The sequence below is a fragment of the Onychomys torridus genome, chromosome 17 (genome assembly GCF_903995425.1).
Source record: "Onychomys torridus chromosome 17, mOncTor1.1, whole genome shotgun sequence".
NCBI classification, from domain to species: domain Eukaryota; kingdom Metazoa; phylum Chordata; class Mammalia; order Rodentia; family Cricetidae; genus Onychomys; species Onychomys torridus.
In genome coordinates, this window is record NC_050459.1 from 15,603,473 (window position 1) to 15,627,747 (window position 24,275).

Sequence of the window (24,275 nt, forward strand, 5' to 3'; positions counted from 1 at the left end):
TGATAGTCCTAGGAATCTAACAAAGGTTTTTGGTGGGAAGCACTTTTACCCACTGAGCCATCTTGCCAACTTCTTACTCCCTTTTAAAATCAAATGTGGGTAATGTGAGTACTTCATAATGAGCTGTAATAAACCACTCCTTTTTAAAAACTTCCCTTCTTGACTAGACTTGAGCAAACATTATAAAAGAACAAAGGGAGGGAGCATCTAGCACAGCAGTCCCCCGCACAAGCACCCCCAGATCCCCTTGGCTCCTTGTCCTACTGAAGTCAGAATGTTCACACTGGCCGCTCGTTGTGTGTCTGAGGCTAAGTCTTTCATCTTTTTTAGAGTATTCAATGGAGGGCTCAGGAGAAGGCTCCGTGTTAGGTCAGAATATTTGCTGAGCAAGGCTGGGGACCAAAGTTCAGATCCTAGCACCCATATAAAAATTCCCAGTGTGGCAGCACACACCTGTAACCCAGTTCTTGGGGACAGGACACAGGGGGATTTCTATAACTTATTAGCCGCCAGCCTAGCTCTGGTTCGGTGAGAGACTCTGTCTCAGGAGAAGAAGGCAGAGAGTGCTGGAGCAGGATTCAGCATTTTCTCCAGGCCTCTCCCTGCCTGCACATGCAAACACACATCCATGCTTCCACAGGCCCCACATCCACAAATATATCCAATATTGAATGGGCATACTTAGTGCCCTTTTGGGTGTTCAGTAAATGTAACATAATAGTCTGCACCTTCATGGGAGCACAATGCCTGTTTATCTGCATGTTTAAATTCTTTAAGTCTAAACCTTGTAGGCTTAAGAAATTCCTTCAGATTTTAATTCTGCCGCCCTTGTGTCTTCTTCCCATTCTTCCCCCACCCGCCATTTCTACCTGTCAAGCACCAACTGAGGGGACATCATGAAATTAACCACAGTATGAATGAAGTCGAATTCAGTTAGGAAAAAAAATCCTACAGAAAAACACTACAAAGATGGTACATTCCATCTTTAATGACTGAAGATTCCCTTTTCCTCCCTGTCCCACCCCTCACCCCCCAGTAAGTAAAAGAATCTAACAAGTAAGAATGGCAGTGAGGAAGGTAAATATGCTTAAGGGCATGGACAGAGAGAGGAGCTGGTGCCGCCTTGGTACCCACCGTGCACCAGTGATGGGGAGTAGGGGGCTCTCACTTGTGTCTCTAGCCTACCTCTGAGCCCAGGGTGGTTTGCCCATTTGAAAGCCAAAAAAAGAAAGATTCACTATGGCTTCATAGCTTCCCAGCCTCCTTTATTCTACTGGTGAGGGAACTAACTCAAGAGAAGAACCTTGCAGCCTTGAATAAAAACTATCTTGGTGGGTTGGAACGATAGCTGTTCCTTAGCTTCCTTGGCAGGCTTGAGGACTTGGGTTTGAGCTCTAGAACACACATCCAAAGCAAAGCCAGACATGGCAGCGCATCTTAATCTCAGTGCTGGGGATGTGGGGATAAAGAGATCCCTGCAACTCCCTGGCCGGTGAGCCTCACCTACGCTGTGCTCCAGGCCCCTGCGGGAGACTGTCTCTAAAGACAGAATGAAGGGCACCCAAGGAATGACACCAGAGGTTGTCTTCCAGCCTCTAGACCAGCAGTTCTCAACCTGTGGGTCACAAACCCTTTGAACATCAAACAACTCTTTCACAGGAGTCGTCTGAGACTATCAGAAAACATAGATATTTACATTATGATTCATAACAGCAAAATTAGTTATAACGCAGCAACAAAAATAATTTTATAGTCGGGTCACCACACCATGAGGAACTGTACTAAAGGGTCACAGCATTAGGAAGGTTAAGAACTACTGGTTTAGACACACATGTATGCATGTGCCCATGAACGTGCACACACATGATCATGCACACATACACACAAACTGGGGTTTGTGCTTCCTGATAATTAGATATAATATATGTCCTCCTTGGGCCTCTGCTGAGGGTCTTGTACTCCTAGATGAAATACCAAGGGTTTGCTGACTAGAAGTCATGGGGAGTGAGGAGCTCTACTCACAGTTGGGTGTTGACATCATGGTCAGCAGGCTGTTGACCGTCTCCATCAGGTCATGCTGCTGCTTCTGAAGGACTGAGTTGTTCACTGTGGCGGTCACCAGCTTCTTCTCCAGCTCCTCGATGACTGAGCTCTGCTTGGACACGAGCACCTGGAGCTGATCCTTCTGCTCTTTCATGGACTGCAGCTGCACACTGTGCTTGTCCTCCATGTCCAGCACTCGCTTTTCTAGGAAGCTTATATGGAAGGTGTTTGTAAGTGCAGGGACTTCCAGATGCCTCCGGACCTTGCCAGCCAAGTGCTTGATAAAATCGTGTCATTTCTAAAGCTAATAAATCTTTCTGTTTCTTGGACTTCTGTTTGGTGATATTTGGTTAAAATGCATTATAAAGTAGGAAGATTTGGGAGCTGGAGAGATGCTCAGTGGTTAGACACACTAGCTGCTCCTGTTGAAGACCTGGTTCTGTTTCCAGCAACCCTGTGGTGGCTCACCATTACCCATAACTCCATTTTCTGGATATATAGTGGTAAGCATAGCTACCTTCCATAATTCTAGTTCTAGGGCATCCGGTGCCCTCTCCTTACCTCCACAAGCATCATGCATGCACATGGTACACATACCTACATGCAGGCAAAAACTCAGGCACATAAAATAAATCTTTAGAAAAACCATTTTTTAAAGTGGGAAGATTTCTCACAGCCCAGAGGAGTCTTTCAAATTGCCAAGGTAAACTATTTTAGGTTTTGTGTATGTGTATATGTGTGTATGGGTGTAAACCTGACAGAGTGTTTGTTTGTTTGTTTGTTTGTTTGTTTGTTTGTTTTAATGTGGATCCCTTCCTTTGGGAAATTTAGCCAGCCTATCTCACGTACGTGGTTCTCAACACCTACAGCCTGAGAAAACCCCTTAAAAATTGCTTGATGAAGTTATGCCATGTAAGTCCCAAAAGGTTTTATTAATGGTTTTATAGTTATTTCTAATCTTAATTTATAAAGACACATTACCATTCATAGGTTTAGTTTAGAGTATACTAATTTTTAACTGGAAATTATTCCTGTAATATTAAACTAGAGAAAACAATTCCAAGTGCGTAGGATTACGTAAATGCTAGGAAGTCAAGATCATGAACTCCTTCCAGAAACAGAGCCCTGCAGTAAAGGCCTGTGGCAGCTGCTATTGCCAGTGAGATGAATGGAAGATGGAGGACCTAACTGGAAACCGCAGCTGTCTGTACCCATGCAGAATCAGTGGCTACCTGCCTCATGGTGGAGTACATTAACTGCACTGTCACACAGCCCAAGTTAGTCATTATTAGAATGAAAGAGAAAGATAAAGAATGCACAGTAGATTTCTCTTTGGCTGATGAATCTAAAGGTGCAGGAATGTTGATCTGGGGAGACATGTTGTCCCTGATAAGTATTTTTGGTTTTGCTTGAATCTATAAAGAAAGCAATTCCACTTTGAAGAAATTTGGGGAGATGATTGAAAAGTCATTTTTAGAATGTGAAATACCACATATTTTTTCCAGTCATGTTTTTTAAAAATCTTAGGCTGGTCAGAATTGAAGTCAGGAAACACCTATCAAGAGATCTAACGTCATCAAGGAAATTTCATGACGTTTTTGATGAGGAAACTTTATTATTCCATCCCATATTTGTAACAAAAGAGAAGACGATTTCTGCAGCTTGTAAGATCAGCTTTTTCTTTCCTTGTGGCTCTTGTTACTGACGGGTTTTTATTGTAAATCAACCCGTCCCTGGAAAGGCAGCTCCAACACAGAGCCTTCTTGGGTAGATTTTTAACAGTTGAAGTTGTGAAGTACTGTTGGTACAAGTCCTAGAAACTTTTCACTTTGTTGGATATGTGTGGCAAGGTGCTTCTATAGAGAAACTTCAAGATTGGTCATAAACTCATAAAATGACTTTAATTATTGGAAAGGCACACTATTTCTTGACCAGGGTCACTTAAACTGGGGGAAAGGTGAAGGACTTAAATAAGGGTGGAGTGCAAGGGATTATTTAAGCAAGAATTATTAGCAACCACATTAATAGATGCTACATCGTGGTTGGGAACACTGTTCTCTATAGTAAAGAGCCTCTGTTCACGAAGAAATCTCACCAAATCCTGAAGTGGGTTTTAAAATACAGTGGAAGTTTCTGGGTCTTTCAGAGCAGGTGCATTTGTGTGTGAATTGTATTCCAACAGTGAATATAAAATAAGGAACAAGAGTTGAACTTGTCTAGAAAAGAGGCAAACACTGATGGTAAATACAGTTAACCCTTCATAGCCACAAGCTTTGAGTCTGTGGATTCAGCCATTCTGGGATTGAAATTATTTGGGAGGAGGGTGCGTGCTTGCTAAACTTGTACACCCTCTTTTTGTTACTACTCACTGGATAATACAGCATAATTATGAGCACAATTGTTACATCATGCTAGGTATTATTTGTAAGCAACATATGGACAATTTAAACCATAAAGGAGGATTATGAGGGTAATGGGGTAATAACTGCCCCATCTTATATATCCGATGGATTTGGGGATCCAAAGTAGATTATAGATCCAATCCCCTGTGCGTCCCGAATGATGGGAGAGTTTACAGAGAAGACACTGGGTGGCATTGTGGACATATTGACCTGATTTTGAAGCCTTGGGAAGAAGCAGTCATCAGTACTGAAGTATGTTCAACAAACTGATCGATGCCACCTTTCTGAGGTGGTGTGTTTGAAGTGAGCAAGTGTTCTCACCGGCATCCACAAAAGCCTTGCCAAGGGAAGCTAAGACTGTAACGTCTCAGCGTCTCAAGCTCTCATTTCTTACTGTGCAGTAGGGAAATTTTAAATGGGAAAGAAAACTGTTCTGGGAAAGAAAAAGTCTATTTGCTTTTCAAGCTCATGAGTAAAAGCTAGGGTAAACCTGGTTACACCGAGAACAGAAAAAAAGAACGCCAGCTTAGTTTTTGGTTAACACTGAGGATGATTTGAGCCCATGTTCATCCCCTTCTCTAGATAAAGAGTGAGACATGGTGTTGGGACCATTCTCCATGTCAGATTGAAAATAGGGAAGTAAGCACCACATACATTGTAAAACTACTCCCGGGTATCCCCCCAATAGAAAAAAAAAACATATGAAAAAGTTTGGACTTGTATAGATTATATTGAGATTTTTAAATATTTAATTTAATTATTGACACAATTATATTTCACATTAAGTTTTCCTTTTACTTCATCATAAGCTTATTCATGTATTTACTGGTGTGTAAGTGAGAGCGAGCAATTGAGCAAGGCGGGGGGGCAGTGGATGCATGCCACTGTGGTGTATGGAGGTCTGTGGATGGTTTTGTGGAGGTGGCTCTCTCCTTCCACCTTTATGTGTGTCTGAGAATTGAACTCACGTTGTCAGGTTTGTCTGGCAAACACTTTTTCCTGCTGAGCCATCTCAGCCCTTGCCATAAGTTTTAAAAAGAAAGTATTACACACCAAAACAGATGCTATCTTCCAGCACTCGGGAGGCAGAGCCAGGCGGATCTGTGAGTTCAAGGCCAGCCTGGTCTCCAAAACGAATTCCAGCTTTCTTAATGTGCTTCATCTTGCAAAAAACAAGGTCCCCACCAGGCATGACCTTTAATCCCAGCCCTAGTGGCAGGCATATCTGAGTCCAAGGCTAGCATAGTCTACATAAGTTTCAGACAAGCTAGGATTACATAGTGAGAATCCCCCAAAGGCTAAGAAGTGTGATGAAGTTGATATTAAAGCCCTCCTACAGTGTAACTTCATTACTTCACAACCCCACTAGTATTTTGTGTAGATCAAACTGCATAATGTTGAAGCAATTTGGAATATTGCTTCCAGAGTCTTTAAAGGGCCAGAATGAAAAACAATATTCAGGACTAATGAGAAGTTTGGGGTCAGTTGGGAAATTTACTCTGAATTTTCTTTACCTCTTGTTCTCAGAGCCTCTGACCCACATAAATTCCAGGCAGAAATCCATCATTTGGGGACACTGTGCTTATGGTCATGGGTAGACTGTGTATCTGGAAAGAGTACAGTACTGAATCTCAAGTATTTTATAATGTATTACCTGTTCTTATCTTGTAGTTTGTTTATTTCACTGGTCTGGTCCAAAATCTGCTTTTCCAATTTGTTGGTAGAAATAGAATGTTGGAGAAGCTGCAACTCGAGTCTTGTTGTCTGGTTTAATACCTGCATGTAACAAACAGAATTACCGCCTACTGCTTTGATTAATACAATATATGCCCTTACTTGAGTCAATCATCAGAGTGATCAGAAAGCATATTATTCATTAACTTGTTTTGACATGTGGGGTTTTTTTTCCTTACACCATAAAACATGGTCATATCTACACCTCTGTTTCCATCCTCCAACTCTCTCCACAAACACAGCCTCCACCCACCTGTTTTTTTAGTAATCAACCAAGTCCAAGTAATGCTAGCCATGTGAGTTTGGGTATGGGAGACATCTACTGCAGCATTTAAAAGAAAGAAGAATGATTCTCCTTCCCCACAGCTATTAACTGCCATTAGCCCCTCAACAAAGGAAGGATCTGGAGTGCTCCTCCCCTACCTGAGCTTGGCACATTTTTCTATGCCTATAAAGATTTTGGTGGCATAGAACATGCCTAATTGTATATCTCTTAAGTCCTTTCATAGTAAATGCGTAGCAGCTCTGGAAAGCAGCTAGTATCAAATCATATATCATGTTTCTCTTTCTTTAATATTTCATTGTTTTACATAACATAACAAGTGGTGATATTAAATAACCATTTTATAGATCAAAAATTATAAATGAATAAAAACATTATCTCAGCCTAGCAAAATGGCTCAGCGAGAAAAGGCATTTGCCACTAAGCCAGATGACCCAAGTTCACTCCCCAGGATAGAATGAACTCCTGCAAATTGTCCTTTGACCTACACACACACACACACACACACACACACACACACACCATGCATGCAAACTAAATCATTTATTTGAAATAATTGCCCACTGCTCAAAAATTTCTGTGGGGCACAGAAAGACAGTCACATGCTTCTCTGTGTGGCAGTGAAGGCTCATTGCTAGCCTGTGTCTCCTAGCTTATACCCACTTGTTAAGCCTTTTCTTTCTTCTGTCCTATTTTTCTTGTTCCTATTTTAAAAGTCTTTCTGGCCAATTAGGGAATAATGAAATCTCAATATCCAGTGGGAGCCAGCATTGGCCATTGTGTGGGCTCTTTGGTGCCTGGCTGCCTCCCAGCAGGAAGAATCGACTACTCACATCCTTGTGTGGTGTCACTCAGGATGTGATATCACCTGTTAATGGAAGTCTGAATCGTTGCCCAGCAACCAGGGACCTTGAAAAAGAATCATTGTTTGTGGGGGTCCTTGTCATCATCATAGCCCTGGCCTGTCTCACCATGCAGGTGCCGGGCATGTCTGGTCCTTGTCAAGCCTGGCTGAGGTCATAGCAGAATGCTTCTGGAAATGAGCAAAGGACTGGGCTGGGATTGCAATGCCGTCAGTACAGCTTTGGCCTCTGTTTTCTCTCTACATTCAATCCCAGTTTATTCGTTAAAGAGTGGGACAATTTGCCCTCTTCTTAATCCATGAGATTATGGAATGAAGACCGATTTGGAAAGAGGCAGAGAACGATGCCAATAGAACCTGCTTGATATAGGAATTATGTGTGTATGTGTAGGAGGGAGAGAAGGTAGTGTCTTTGTGGAGGCACCCACATGCATGGCACACATGTGGTGGTCAGAGGACACCATTTGGACTTGGTTCTCTCCTGCTGCTTGTTGAGGCAGGGTTCATCTTATTTGTGCTATGATGTGTGCTCCAGGCTAGTCCACCTCCGATCATCTAGGGATTTCTCTCTCTGCTTCCCATCATGCTTTAGGAACACTGACCTTATGGATGGCCATCACTACATCCAGCGTTCTTTACATGGGGTCAGAGGATCAAACTGGGGTCTTCATGCTTTTGTGGCAAGCACTTTTACCCTCTGAGGCATATCACTGGCCTTCACATCACTTTTCTGAATGGGGTTGTATAGTTCAACAGGTCTCAAGGTCCGAGTTAGCTGGTGCTGTGTTGCCCAAGTCAGGTAATGGCTGTAAGGTCTCAGACCTCCAGCTATGTATGGTTGTCTAATATCCTCACTCTGACAGTCTAGAAGAATTGTGTATCTAACCAGAAATGTTCATGTTTTATGGAACCTATTTCACACCATCCGTAAGTAACCAACAGTTGCTGTCAACTAGACTGAGACCCTAAGTCAGCCTCTCCATGTCCTTCCTTGGGCTCACCCGCCTTGATGTGTTTATTTGGACTTTGCAGCTGTTTTCTCTCCATCCCTGGTCTGCTTTCCTGTTAGCCTCAGTCATAGGATGTCTAACTTCATAGTGGCACTTTTTAAATCCTGTGATCTTACACCGGATGTCCCAAAGGTTTGCATAGTTGTTCTGTGTCCTAATATTATTTTATTGCTGTACCAAAAAAAAAAAAAAAGAAGAAGAAGAAACGCTATACTAGGATTAAGAGATGTTTTGGAAGTGCATGATAGCCTCCCATAGTTAATATCAAAAGCTTCAGAATGTCATTTAACCATTGCTATTTTATTTTATCAATTGAGTTGACAGACACATTATTTCTTTTTAAACTGCTGTATCTTGTCATGTTAACACTTACTAATAAGCAGGATTAAGCCTCAGTGCCTTGTGATCTGTGGAAAATGTGTGCTTCTTTACATTGTTCCTATACTGTTGCCTAATATTGTTGAAATATTATCAAAACAAAGAGTTCCTCTCTGCTCTTCATAGAAGTTTTTGATCTACTCTTGTCTCTATGAAAATAGTTTTTGAAGAGATTCTTGTCACCATGCCAAGAGTGTCTCAGGGCGTGAGGGGCTCGTGGTTTCTCTCAGTGAGTGATGCTGTCTTGTGCTAAGTCTAACAGTTGGTCCTCTTAGTTAAAGCAGCAGGTAGGGTACTGAATATTGGGGTGGCTTACAATGGGTACTCTCTGTTGGTTTTTTAAAGAACTGGTAAAGCTCCAAGCATGATGGTACTAACTTCTGAAGCTTCCCAGAAGTAGGATCAGGACTCAGGAAGCAGACTTAGAGAAAATCGAGCACCTGATTAGACTCACCCTCCCTTGGGGCTCTTGGCTCCAGATCATACCCTGTCTGTGCCACCGCAGGCTGCCACCCACTGTTCTGTCAGCACATCCTCTAAGAATCCACCACAACAGTTATCTTGACTCCAGGGTTAGATTTAAGAGCCACCACCTTCCTCCAGTCAGGGTCTATAGCTTTCCATTATTCCACCGCACAGCCAGCCACAGGCACGTGGTCTGTTAGCTGCTGCCCCAAGGGGTTCAGTCTGTCACTTACTTGGGCTTCCACGTCAGTCAGTTTCCGAGTTTGGGCCGCGGTCTGGTTCAGCAGGCTGGTTCCGATCTCTATCATCACAGCCGTCTGGTTCTGCACCACATTCTGTTGGATCTCCACCATCTCCTTCTTCATGTTGTCCTGGATGTAGTTCTCCAACTACGAAGGAGCATGTGATGGACAGACAGTCATTAGTCAAATGGCTAGAAGCCCACTTCCTAAGTATTTGTCATTTGCCTCTTTTCTAAGACACTTTATTTAGGGTGGTAAGATGGTTCAGCAGCCAGAAGCTCTAGCTCCACACTTGGCCTTTGGATACTGATCTCCTCATATGTAAATTAGCCTTTCCAATGGGTCAGTTGAGCCCCTCAGAAATAAGGCTGTGCTTCTACGTCATTGTATGTGTGTTACTCAGTGCTTAAAAATTCATTTTCCTTTTTAAAATGGTAATCTGATAATAAGAGTTATTAATTGGCCCAAACTGTAGCTCAAGGACACAAAATATTTTTATTCTTTTTGTACAAAGTAGGTTTTGTATTAAACTGAATATGAAAGCTGATTCCAGCGCCTTCGTTTAACTTTGAAAGTCTCTACAGAGGGTTACTGGGTTTACATTGTAAGTCATCAAAGCTTTTCCTAAAACATTAACCAATGATTCCTAATTTCTGCCTTTAAGAATCAGAAAGTAGTATGGGAGGAGTTCCTCTCTGAGTGTTCAGGGGCTTTCTTGTTGGTGGGACTCACGTTGTGTCTCCCAATGGGTACTGGGCAGTTCATGGATTTGCACTCTTCACTATATGCTGTTCCCAATGTGTGTTTGCTCTTGGCACTGCCCTGTCCATCGGCCTCCCACCTTCCATACAAGCTTTCTGGGTAGTTAGCAGTCACTCTCACTAACCAGCATTCCTTGGTTGTTGAGCAGATCTACTCCAACAGTCTGACACGTCCTCAAGCTCTCTGATCAGTTATGAAAGTGCAAGGGTTGAGCCGGGCGGTGGTGGCGCACGCCTTTAATCCCAGCACTTGGGAGGCAGAGGCAGGTGGATCTCTGTGAGTTCGAGGTTAGCCTGGTCTCCAAAGTGAGTTCCAGGAAAGGCGCAAAGCTACACAGAGAAACCCTGTCTCGAAAAACCAAAAAAAGAAAGAATGAAAGAAAGTGCGAGGGTGAAGCCTCCGCTATGATGTGGAGATAAAGTGCTGTAACACTCCAGTAGCTGTGTGTACCAAGTTAGTCCACCCTCACATGCTGGTCTCCACTGACCTCCATTAGGCCTCGCCTAGGCTCTCAGTATAGTATCTTCTTAATGGACCTTCCTTTTTCCCTCAGCTTTACTTTCAATAAGTTGGAATGCACCCATTACAGGAACACATAGGCAGCACTTTGCATGTGTGAGCCTGGGTCACAGCAAGTCGTCCAGAACTGTCCTCCATGCTTACTTCCTCTCCAGCAAAGACAGTGCTTATGGGGATATATTCTGGGAGTCTGGAACTAGGAAGATGCCCTGAACCTCTAGTGTATATCTGCGCTCAGAAACAACAGCCTGCAATCCCAGTGTAAATGAAGATCTTGACTTCCCTTTTCCCACTTTGAAGCATATAACCAGAGAGGGAAAATGAACCCTCTAACGCCTCCCTCCCCTTTTTCAAGCTGCTGGATCAAATGTGGTTGCAACTGTTAGGAGCCAGGAGAAGACTGTTTAAACTCAAGATCCAATTTAAAATTAGACCTGGAAGCCTAAAAAAAAAAAAAAAAAGGCTTAATTTTCAGAAGTAGAATTCCCTCATTTCATTACTATATCTTTTTCTAAGCTTAAAGACAAGAAATTCTAAAAGGTCATTATTTCAGGAAGAGGCGAGTGAGGGCGAAAAAGCCACATACGTGGTTGTTCTGTGTGGAATGCTTATGATACAATTAAACACAGTTCCTTTTTATGACAGTAATTGAAATTTGCAGGGTGGGGAAAGTGACCCACCAACAGTAACATTGAGTCACCCGTTTTACACCAAGACACTGAAAGTTCTGAGAAGCCATGAACTGCTTAAGAAAGAAGACACTTTCTCTTCAGGAGCAGCCCAGCAGCAGCAAAGCCTGCTGGAACCGCTAATGTCTGTTAACCGCTAATGTCTGTTAACCGCTAATGTCTGTTAACCGCTAGCCAGCAGCATCTCAGCCACTCTCTAGTGTTCCTGAGCTCAGAATGCCCAGCTGAGAGTTAACACTTTCTAGCACAGTGTTAACTCATCCCCAAAGCCCCTATACACATCCCAGCCTTTTAACAGTCGGCAGTGATAATAGCTCAGAATTGGCTTGAGCCTACCTTCCTATCCTGGGTCTCAGGGTGCTTATAAACAGACCACCTCACTAGATTCACAGCCATTTTGGCCAACAAGAAAACCTAGAATTAGGGCAGGGGATCTAGTTTGGTGGTGAAGTGCTTGGCTATTTATTATATATAAGGCCTTAAGTGCCATCCCCGGCACCATGAAAAGAAAAAAAAGCCGTGATCAAAAATTATCAACATCAGTCATGTCTCTCAAGAGTGTCCTGACAGAAGAATCTGTTTTTCCTCTCCAAAGACTAGTACTAATTTTGAGATGGGAAGACTATGGTTGTTCATATGATAATGTGAAGACAGCAATTTCCAAATGAAGGTCTCCTTCATGCAGTAGCCTTTCTACAAATCACACCTAAGATTGACTCTAGACATGAAACACTCTTTTTTTTTTTTTTTTTTTTTTTTTGGTTTTTGAGACAGGGTTTCTCTGTGTAGCTTTGCGCCTTTCCTGGAGCTCACTCTGTAGTCAAGGCTGGCCTCGAACTCACAGAGATCCTCCTGCCTCTGCCTCCCAAGTGCTGTGATTAAAGGCATGCGCCACCACTGCCCAGCTAATTCATTCTTTTCTATTTGACCACATGAGATGTCTTTCATGGTTTCTTATTGTTTTTAATCCCTGATAGCAGAAAATCTGCTAAACAAAGCCATTTCTTGCGTAAGAAGTCAGCCAAAGGGAGGAGGGGGTAATCGAGCTGTTGTCCCCTGGGCCCCCTTTCTTGTAACCACACTTGGAGGCTATTACCAGGGACAGCTCCAGGAGCCTTTTTGAGACTCCCCATGGAGGGGCATGGTTCTTATTCCATGCAGACAGTTCATATACTCATGCTTCTCATGGACCTTTGACATCAGCTTCCTGTGATCATGCAGTGGTCTGTAGGCACAGGTGTCTCTGGAAAGTTCCCTGTATACCTGGGAGAGGTCACCCTGTGTTTGGATGTTCACTTCTAATGATTAAAGCACCTCTGGGATGCTGAGCCTTTATGTTCCTGTGCTCAGAATGCAGAGGATCTCTGGGTCTACAACTACAGCCTGTCCTGATTCTGTAGTTGGAGAACATTGTTGCTCAATGTTGATTGTACTCCTATTACAATCCCTAAAAGCTGGCAGCAAATCAAAGTTCAGCTGTCATAATAAAATACACACATGTGTGTATAATGTCATATATGTTCTAAGGTTTAATTACCCCCTTACCCATTTGAATTATCAGATTTGACAGGAAAAGTAAGTCCATTTGTGAGACAGCCATGCAGACTGATTGTACATTAAACTCTCTCTCTGACTAGCTTCCTTATTTTTTAAAACTGAAAGAAAAGCCATCTTGCACTTTGCTGGAGAAAGAAAAACACATGTAATGTGCAAGAATTGTCTTCAGCGTAGGGGTTGACATTGACCCCTTGGCAACAGCTGATGCTAGTTGAAGATTCTAGTAGATGCTAGGTAGAACTGAATGGCCCCATCCCCTTTCACTGGTGAGTTTCTGTCTATTTGCGGAACCCTGTTTTCCTTGGAAATTAAAAATTGATGTTTCCTTGGGCACATTTCAGGCTGTCACCTCACTCAGTAAATAAAATACTGTAACTTCTGACAGATGAGACAGAGAAAGGGAAAGAGGGTCTTTTCTTTGGCCCTTGTTTGTTCTGTGACCAGGTCTCTTAGAACCAGGCCTGGCCTTGAACTTCTGATCATCCTGTCTGCTTAGATTACTGCAGACCCCTGCCATGCCTAGGTCTTGCCTTCTTTTCACCTCAAAGAGTCCTCCTTCTGTGGTAGTGTGTCCCCATCCCCATCTCCCACCTTCTCCTTTGAACCCTAAGGCAGTCCCTACCTTCTCTCCCACCACCCTACCTTCAGAGTAAGGGAAACCAACTACAAATTGGACACCTCTGGCTCACATTGTTCCCTGACTTTGTCTGGAAAGGAATCTCTATTCTTTTACTTTGTGATGCTGAGGATTGGCATCTCTAATCTCTTTGACCTCTGTATTAGTCTGGCTTTTGTTGCTGGTACTCTAGAAAAGGAAAGAGGTGTAATTATGTTCACTGGAGTGGGTCAGGAGCAGAGTCTTGCCTAGCATGTGCAAGGACATGGGCCCAATTAGCTCACAGTTTGGGAAACTCAAAGCCTAAAGAGAAAGACCAGGAGGGGACAGTCTTGCTCCTTCATAGCAACACTCCAGGAAGACCTCACCAGGGTCCCAGGAGAACTGCTTTAGTCCCTGCCTAGTGCAGTGCCCCTCAGTGACCCGTGGCTAGATTCCCAAATGACGGGTCCCATCATTTCCCAAAACTGAGACACTGGGGAGAAAGCTTCCACCACACAAACCATTGGGAGACATGTGCAAACCAGATCCAAACCAGAGCAGTCTCAGACTTTGGGAGCCTCTGACCTTTCTGCTGTGCCTGTTTGCAAATATTAGAGTAGCAGTAAAGGCACATTAAGAAAATAACTCCTCTGGTCAAGAGAATGGGATTTCTGGCCTGGGTAGTGACCAACCATTGCAGTTAGACCAGGTCAGTTACCTGGCCAAAGGACTTCCCCAGGAAGGCAGGCTCACCTTAGGCCATTCTAAAGAAATAGGAGGCATGATTAGCCCTTTAATGAGTACTGTGTTTTTCTGTCCCAGGATTCCCAGCCCCAACTCAGTTTCTTGCAAAGTGCAGCCATGCCATGCTGCTTCAGAAGCCTGCCAAGTTTTCTGAATTACTCAGAAAATAGTAACCTTTCCTTCTCTCCCTCTCCCTCCATCTCTCATTCTCTCTCCCTCCATCTCTCATTCTCTCTCTCTCTCTCTCTCTCTCTCTCACACACACACACACACACACACACACACACACACACACACACACACACGGCTCCTTACTCTTTACAGTTCCGCTCGCTGCCATGCGGCTCTTTGTCCACCATGTGCCTGACCTTCGTTCCAGCTTCAGTGGTGCAGCTTTTTTCCTTTGCTCCTCCATTATCAACTCTTTAGGGTCGCTGCTGACATTTATAGCTTGCCTGCCCTGGGGTATTTTTCTTTTCAACTCTAATATTATTACCTTTAAGCTTCCATTTGAGCCCATTCTTAAATTCTTACATTAAAAACCCCAAGAAGGGACCCCGATCTCCCCTGCATAATAAGGCTACTCAGTACTTCCCAGTACCTGTCCCTTGAGCCCGTCACCTCCTGTGTTCACATTCTACCCCTCTGTGCTCTTGAAGCAAGGTTGCATTGTGATTTTTTTAAAGTGCTATTTAATTTATTTTTAAATCTACCACTGGAAGTGAATGCTCATGTTCATTTTGGATACTAAATGTCTGTAACCATTTCCATATACACCCTTAGAAACAACATCCCAAACATTTGCTCTTATAATTAGTTTGGAATTTCGGATGCAAGATTATTAAGCCCAGGGATGCTGTGTGGGAATGGCTTCTGACCTAATGTTCTCTAACTTCTGTCATGGGGGAACTCTGAGGCATCTTTTGAGGTCTCCAGACAGAAAAGTGGCAATGCCTGGGCCCTCCCCCGCCTCGTAGCACTGCTTTGTTGGTTTTGGTTTTCAAGTCTCTTGGCTTCTGCTGCCTGAGCATCTGTGTTCTCTGCAGTGTTGCTGGGGGATGCTGAGATTAAAGAGGGTGAGCAGGAGGCCCATGCTTCAGAGAAACCCTTGTCTTCCTAGGATACACATGGGAGGCCCGTAGACAAAGATGTGTCAACACGGGTTATAGGTCATGTTCTGATGCCCCCAAAACTAGGAAGCAAGTGTCTCCCTGATTGCCATGTTTGTAGACACCATCTTGGTTTATATGACCCAGGGACACGCACATCAGAGCAAATAGCCTACCTAATGCAGAGGGAGAGAGAAGCCAGACCTCTGGCCCCAGCTTCTAGGTGGTGGTTCATAGGACTTTTTTTTAAACAGCAGTCCTGCTTCCATTTGCTGTGGCCACGGGACCACAGCCTGTGTAAGGTCTTCCAAGAACACTCAAACACTAGTTTGTTTGTTTGGTTTGGGTTTTTGGTTTTTTTTCTCTCTCATCGGTTTATCCGAGTAGCTTTCTGTTATCTGATGCAAGGTCCAGAGAAGCTAGCCTCTTGCTGCCTTCATCAGCATGAAGAGATGAAATGATGTCTTGGTGACCCCTATCATCAAGAAGCCATCGGTGGGAATGGCAGGCCGTGGTTGGCAGCCTTGTCCCCAGCTCCTGAGATGATACATCTCAATTGAGGCAGTGTGTTCCTGCGTCCCACACTGTCAAGTCACACCTGGTTTGTTCTTATCTTCCTATGACTGTGATCTTTTCTGTGTTGTTGGGGAATCTTTACATATGCCCATACCCCTTTGCTGCTGTGTCTACCCTACTATCATTGCTTCAAAATCTGGCTTTTTCCCTCAGAAGCTTTCACTCTGAATGTATGCAGGTTTAATGGAAATTTGTAGAGTAGGGTATACATTGTATTTAGCATAAGATATCATACTTTATAAAAGTGTCTTTATCCAGTACCTGTTAGAACACAGTCTCATTCCACCTTACAGAGACCTATACATAAGGAATAAAACGTCGCAGAGCTCCCAAGACCAGATGTCCATATGCAGAGCAGACCAGCACAACACTCTGCACCAGAATGCTTTTTATATCTTATTTCTGTAACCTCAGTGGATTCTCACATTCTTAGCTTGGGTTTCCCCAGGATCAGAGCCTGAGACCCAGGCAGGCATACAGGAAGTTTATTTAGGAAGTAGTCCCAGAGAGTGGCCATGGAGGATGGTTGAGGAAGGCAGCTAGGAGGGACAGCCAGTTCAAACATGAGGATTCTGTTGGCCACCACACTGGTGACTGGTGAGAACCCCAGAAGACCTGGGGAACCCTGAGAACCATCCTTCAGTGAGCACTGGTGGCCCTGTCGACACCCATGCCTTGGGCTGTAATCCAAAGGCTCCCACTGTGTTCTCACCAAGTAGAGTCAGCCAGGGGTCTCAAGGAGGGTCCATATCAAGGCCAGTCTATAGAAATGGCCCCAAGAGTTGAAAGTGGTCACCCAAAGTGTGCCCTATGATGGCAGGATGCCTCTATTGGGGCTCTTTAATATGGGGAAATTGAAGCTCAGAAACCTTAAATGGTTCTTCCAGTGTCCCCCAGACCAGAATCTACAAGCTAACAGAGTGTATGAGTGGGGTGGGGTTTTGAGCTGTGACAAATGTGGCCTTTGATTATAAGCTCCAAACCAGCAATTTGTGTGGTGGCTGTGTGGGAGAGCAACAGCAAATCTGAAAATGACCCATCGGAGAGGGTGAGAATGCAGACCGGAAATGCCAGCTGAAGTCCTACAAGAGGACAACAGGCGTGACCTCGCCTAAGCTGGAACAGCCAAAGTATGGAGAAGAGATTCCTTTTAACCTCAGCAAATAAGTGCATCCAGGAGATTCCACAGACTTCTGCCATACATCTGCTAGGGAAGTTAGCTAGTTCATCCTACTTAAGGTGATGTGAGCCTGGGAGTGCAGGGATAAGTGTGGGCTTAAGAAATCTCACAGTGTACCCTGCTGTGTGCTGCCACTGTGGACAGATGCCAGCCAAGCCCTCTGCTTCTTTATTTCCTCTTTCTAGTAGCAATTTGAAGATGCAAAAGCTTTCAATGGAGAGAAGTTTGAGCTGCTAAAAAGTAGACAGGGTTAGCTTGCATGAAGGCTCAGTAGTGCGCCTGCCTTCTTTACCTATGGTGATGTGCACCTGCCATCCTTTACCTATGATGATGTGCACCTGCCATCCTTTTCCTATGATGATGTGCACCTGCCCTCTTTACCTATGACGATGTGCACCTGCCCTCTTTACCTATGGTGATATATACCTGCCATCCTTTACCTATGGTGATGTGCACCTGCCCTTTTTATCTATGGTGATATGCACCTGCCATCCTTTACCTATGACGATGTGCACCTGTCCTCTTTACCTATGGTGATGTACACCTGCCATCCTTTTCCTATGATGATGTGCACCTGCCATCCTTTACCTATGACGATGTGCACCTGCCCTCTTTACCTATGGTGATGTGCACCTTATGTCCTTTACCTATGGTGGTGTGCACCTGATGTCCTTTACCTGTGAAGATGTGCACCTGCCATCCATTACTTGTGGCACTGTGGATCTAACATCCTTTACCTGTGGCTCTGTGCACCTTCCAGTCTTTACCCATGACACTATAGCATTGCCTCTATCCTGAACTGGTTGGCTTAGAAGGCACTTCCTCGGTGTGGATGATGCCTTTCTCCAGGATAGTTTTCCTTCTCTTTTCTGAGCATCCTTCTATATGATTTGAAAGCCTAACTACATCTTTGTGGGTGGGGGCATATGTGTATGTGTCCCATCTTCATTAATGTGTAGAGATGCAAACCTGGAGAGACACTGTAGTGTAACACCAGGACATCTCAGACCACAACATGCCCTTCATTTTGTTGTCCACAGCTTTTCTAATTTAATGATTTTATTACAACTAGACTTTGCTTTTCTGACCTAGTTAGGGTGAAAATCATCCTCATCTGTTTGATTAGATTATCTCTCCTTTAACCTCTGGTTCCATTCCCACTCTTCCAAGTGTTTCAGGCTACAGTTTTTTCATATTTATTTTCATACTTGTAGTCCCTTGTGTGCACATATTTCACAGGACTGCACATGGGCCTGCATCTCACTGAAGCTAAAAGTGACCAGTCTTTTTATAACTCAAATTACAAATATAAACTATTTCACAAGGCCTTGCTTTACACATTAGTTTTTAAAGTTAAAATATATCTTTAAACATTTTTAACAAACTTATCTTAAATCTGATTAGCAGGTTTTTTATTTTATTTTGAGTCAAAGTCTCATGAAACCCAGGCTGACCTGGAACTGTATATCAAATTTTGAAAGCCTATTCTTGAACTCATAATGTTCTTTCCCCAATCTAACTCTGAAGTCTGAGATTGTAGGCAACCATACCTGGATATGTATAGATCCTTAATTTTCAAAGAAAAAATACTTCAGGGACTGCAAATATAGATAGCTCAATTGTCAGAGTGATTGCCCACCATTCATGAAGCCCTGGCTTGATCCTCAGCACTGCATTGAAAACAGGTGTGGTGATACATGCTTATTATCTCAGCCCTCAGGATGGAGTCAATAATAGAGTCATACTCATCTATGTAGCAAATTAAGACGAGCCTGGGCTACATGAAGATGAAGCAGCAGTGCAGGGAAGGTATGGCAATTCTCAGCACTCACTCAAGTATGCAACAAAGCATGCAATGGTGGAACTTTTTCTCCTAATTACAACTGATATGGATTTTCTGAAATTTGATAGGAAATACATGAAGTACTTATCAGTATCATTTTGGTGGTTAAACTAGGAGCACTGTTCACTTTGTAAGGCTGTAGAAAACCCCCAAGCATGTCCTACTTCTGCCTGTGGCATGTAGTCCATCAAGACTGTCCTGCAAACAACATGCCCTGGGTTCTGTGGATGTCTGTAGTTTGATTCCACAGAAAAGAAGCTCAACCGAGAACTGCAAATGGTGATGATGATTTCGGGCGAATCATCGAGTGTCTAATTATGTCTCCTGACCCAAAATAAGCAAGTGTCTACCACAAAAATACATACTGTGCCGAGCTTCTCATAACAGCATTCCAGCTCAGGGCTGCTGTTGCTTCTAACTCCTATTCAGAGGGAGTTGGTCAGATTTCTGTTTGGGGGCTCATTCATGTTGGAGAAGGAACGGAGCTACTCTCCAGGCAGAAAAACAATTTGGCCATGAAATGAAGGCATGCTACTCCAAACTGAATATATTTCTTTTAAATTTTGTGCATGCTTATGTGTCTGTGTCTCTCTATGTGTGTAGAGGCCAAAGGAAGATAGCCTTGTATCTGCTCTGGCTTTATTCTCTTGAGACAGGGTCTCTCACTGAACCTGGAGCTCATTGATTGGGCTACACACACACACACACACACACACACACACACACACACACACACACACACACACACACACACACCCAAAGATGATAGAATATTTCACATGTTGGCCTAGGAACAAATTATTGAATGAACTCTCATCTTAAAGTCAATATTAAACTGTAAGCTTCATCTCATTGTGCCCTACGTATTCCCTGCATTTTATGATCCAACAAAAAGAGCTTTAAAGGGCAAGATGTTTGAAATGAAATATGTAATGTATTTTTACTGTCATAGCCTGACACCGCTTAAAATGGGTGATTTTATCTGTACCTTTCACCTGGGAATACCTACATGATGCCTGGAGAATGAACTTGGGAATGTGAGTTTATGCTCTGAGAACTATGGGTGAAACCATTCTAGCTGCCCAAGGAGGGTTAAAGGATGCAGTTAGGTAAATTAGTAATTTAACATTCCTAAACATGACTCTTTCCAGATCAAGCATAAAAGGCATGTGCCCTTGGAAGCCCAAGAAAGAATTCATACAGTTCCCATTAGTCTAAAAATAAATAACAAATAAATAAATGTCTGAGTCATACACTGCATTTCGGTGGAGTTCAGTGGCAGGGAGAACAGAAGCTGTGCAGTGAATGGTGGCTCTGCCGAGTGCCCAGCGGAATGAGGCCACAGTGCTCCATGAAAGTGAATAGACGAACTGGTTGAGTTTAATTCTGTCTGGAGTTCCTCCAATGCACTAAGTGTGCCATGCTTTTGGGTGGCAAAGTGGAAACCTGAGAGAGATGGCTGTGCCAAGACCGAGTGTGGCGACCTGTCTTTGAAACTGTCCTGTGGGCACCTCTGCAGGGGACGTAATCTCAGCTCAGCTCCATATTCACTGCTGATTGGGGCAGCATCTTCAACTGTCCATTCCTCGCTGGGCAAACTGCCATAGAAATACTGTGGAGCTGGTCACTGAGCTCAGTTGTTGCCTGAGTACTTGCCTGGTGTGCATGAAGCTCTGGGTGCAATCTCTAGCATCACATAAACTGGCCATGGTTACCACACCTATAATCCTGGAATTTAGGAGGTAGAGGCAGAAGGATTACAGGTTTATGGTCGTCCTCCACTACATAAGGAGTTCAAGGGTAGCCTGGACTACAGGAGCCCTTGCTCTGAATAGGTGGAGAAGAAGATGAGGAAGCAGCTTTCTATAGTAGGTTAGCATCCAGTCAAGTTGAACAAATTAGCAGATTCCAAAGTACACACTAAGGCAGCCTAAATCCCTTACAGCAAACAGATAACATCATGGAGGGGAGTTTCAGATGCTCAAGGAAAACCCACAGCTTTCATCTCTGCCAGCTATTGGAAGAACCAGGGGTTCTGAGCCCCACAGTTATTAATGTCTAATTGTCCTTCTGCAAAGCTGAGTCTCTGGTAGCCACTGTTGGAGAGAGGAAGCCCGGTAGGAAAGAAGATGGACTAAAATGAACAGGGGCAGTATCCACTTTGACTCCAAAAAAGCTGTGCCATGCCCATAGGCTAAGTCAACTCCATTTCATGCTTAAGAAACAGATTCATTCAGAAGGCTGAGACAAGTTTAAGGCCAGCCCGGGCTACATGGCAATACTTTATCTCAAAAAATAAATAAAATAAAATAAATGTTTTGAAATGGATGCTAAGTATTTAAGTATTTGGACCTAATATAGTAGTCAATTTATTTATTAGGTATTCCTTTCAGCCTAGGGGTGCTATGGAAACAAAAACAGTAGCTACTGCAATGCCTCGGGTGTCAGGGACGGAGAAAATTGGGAACATCCTGCACAGAGCCTTGCCTTCAGTGCACTGGAAATGCAGCCCTCCCTCCCCTTTCCCTGCCTCCAATCAAGATACTGCCTTTAGTTGCTATCTCTGTGCTTGTTGCAAAACTAGAAAAACAGAACAGAACTACTGAGTCGCCTTAGGCCTTAGCAAAAGTCTTAGGCTTCATTATTTTTCTAACTTCTGACATTAAAAACAGCAACCAAGCCGGAAACGGTGGCACACACCTTTAATCCCAGGACTCAGTGAGCAGAGACAGAAGGATCTCAGGAGGATCTCTGGGAACTCAAGGCTATGCAGAGAAACCCTGTCTCAAAAAAACAAACATAAAAATAAAAACAGCAACCACGTTCCTTACGAGCTTGTTGCCAAGCTCATTCCTCTTTAGGTGAGCCGCTTTTCCAGGCATCGAGTACTTGGTAGCATGTTCTCAGAGCAGTGTGTGGGTGCCATGGGATTCTGTGCTCGCCCCTGGGCCGCCAGTTCATTTGGGTGGTAGGTGGAGGTACATCATGGGCATCGGCTTTCAGATGATCTTACCCATTGCTGCCTATGATTCATAGTTTGTACAGGTCCTGTCCTCCCCCGTTCTTAGGTGAACAATTCTGGAACTCTCAAGCTATGCAGAAAAGCTGAGTTGACTTGAGTGGCACAGCCCTTTCGGCAGTAAAGCTTCAGCATGATTCTCCAAATGCTTGTGGTGAAAGTACAAGGGACTCGAGGCATTTTCCCCATAATTAATTGCAGTTCTGGAGGTCTGCCCCTCTCCCCAGCCCTCTTGCCTTGCATGCACGGCTGTTCGAATGGAAGCTAGTGGAAAATTCCTGTTCCCTTTCACTCCACTGCCATGAGTTATAAAAAGCATGCCATTCAGAACTGACTTTTCTTCTGCATGCTTAGATTTTTACTCACAAATGGGCGGGGGACGAATTTTAAGAGTTATGTTGTGCTTACCAGTGAGTGAGGTTAGGGGCTGCAGTATGCTCTGAATCACAGAGCAGCTGGCCCTGTCCGCTCCTTCTTTGGAGGCTCATACTGGTATCCCTGAGACCATCTGAGTGTGCTCATTTTTCAGAACCACAGTGACGCTAGCACCCCAGGTTGCTCAGAGTCTGCCCTGCCTGGCTCACAGTGGGAACGAGGGGCAGGTAGAGAAGACAGCAGTAGCAGGAGTTTTCTTCATACTGTTAGATCTGCTGGTTTGTCCAAACATGCATCCTCTTGCCCCATTTTTAACCCAACACTCACTGTGGTTACCCTGTGATTTGGTCCTGACCCCATGAGCCACTTTAATTTGATCAGCGGTTCAGGGCTCTTGACAGCCTGCCTTGGCTCTAAGTATTCAGTTTCAAATTTTAAAAGTGTGGGTGCCAGCTTTAACCCTGCAACTCTGCAGCTTACTGAGTCCCCTGATGGAAGGGCCTGCCCTAGAATTTGGCCACTTGTCTGGGTCCACATTCTGAGTATTTGGTTCCTTGGCATCTTGGGCCCTTCTAGGGTGACTTTCAAGGCCAAAGTTAAAGCTGAAGTGAAGGATTTGAAAACATCACTTTTCCTGTGTTCCAGGATTTTCCAGCTGGTAGGTGCAGACCTACCAGGATCTTTCCTCATTCCTGAACCCTTCAACCCCCAGCCTCTGAGGCTTGCATTGCCTTTGCGGGCCAAGGTCCTACTAAGAGAGCAAGTGCCTTCAAGATGGCAATGGGAAATAGAAGTTGGGGTGAGAATCCTTCTCTCTGTCATTATCCCCAGCAGCCAGGAGTCTCACATGGGCCAATTTCAGCAAAGGAATGGCGCCTCTCTTGTGTGGGGGTAATCCTAGGAACTGCTCAGGCAGCAAGCCCTAGGAGAAGAGCTGGTGTGAGCCGTGACCAGTGAGTACACCTGTCAGACAGCAGTGCAATCCAGAAAGACAGAGTAAAGGAAGAAAACTCCCAGAGCTCACAGAAGCAAGCTCTACTTCGGAAAACTTGTGTATGCCAGTCCTTCCCTCCCCACCTCCCCACCCCACCCTCCACCCTCCAATAATGAGGAAGGAAGGTGGCAGGGGTGAGGTAGTAGCATCAGAGCTGAGTGAGCAGCACCAGGACACCAGGGCCCTTCCTCCCACCCCCACCTCACTTCCATCTCTTGAGTCTTCTGTTGTCTCCGTTCTAACCTCTGACCATAACCTTGGGGAAATTTATTATATTTGTACTTAAATCCCCTGAAATAATCCCTCACTTCAGAGTTCCCCCTCAACACTTCAATATGAACACCGAAACCACTACTCAGCATGGGCTCTGAATGGCGAATTTCATTAGAAAATAAGTTGATCTTGGAATTCACGCCAGACTGCTTTTAAGTCATTCTAACAATATAGACTCCAAAGATAACAGTGCAAGGTATAGCACATGAGTTTGGCCAACAGAGAAGTATTGAAGTGTTGACTCCCATAAAAGAGCACACATCCACTTGAACTAGTACACATGGGTATGGAAATTGTGCTGTATAACAAATCACTCCCCAGTAACCGTGGGAGCACATTTCAATGCATGCAACAGTATGAATGAGTCATTGAAAAAATAAAACCACTGAGCAGAAGTATAGACTGCACTGCTCCAGTTGTATGATATTCAAAACATGGTTATATAAACCTATAGTTGGTAGCAAAATAAAGATTAGCCTTGAGCAGAGAGGACCCAGCAGGGGAGGAGGACATAAAAGTCACCAGCTGTGCTGGACCCTCTCCATGTGCTGGCCTGGGGTGTCATTACACAGACATGTGAGAGTATATTCATCAGATTATGTACGTGGCATGAGTGGG

The 24,275-nt window shown here is 44.1% G+C and overlaps 2 protein-coding genes across 3 annotated transcripts in view; one reads left to right on the top strand and one right to left on the bottom strand.

The window, feature by feature from the left end:
- The window catches only part of Mcph1 (microcephalin 1), a 213,694-nt gene that overhangs the window by 114,328 nt on the left and 75,091 nt on the right, over positions 1 to 24,275 (top strand). The gene's annotated exons all lie outside the window — the stretch shown is intronic.
- Positions 1 to 24,275, bottom strand: part of Angpt2 (angiopoietin 2) — a 50,324-nt gene that overhangs the window by 14,052 nt on the left and 11,997 nt on the right. The window contains exons 2-4 of the mRNA XM_036166492.1: positions 9,411 to 9,566; positions 6,100 to 6,221; positions 2,023 to 2,255 (exon numbers count right to left, since the gene is read on the bottom strand). Of these exons, the coding sequence (XP_036022385.1) occupies positions 2,023 to 2,255; positions 6,100 to 6,221; positions 9,411 to 9,566 (511 nt within the window). The remainder of the gene's footprint in view (positions 1 to 2,022; positions 2,256 to 6,099; positions 6,222 to 9,410; positions 9,567 to 24,275) is intronic.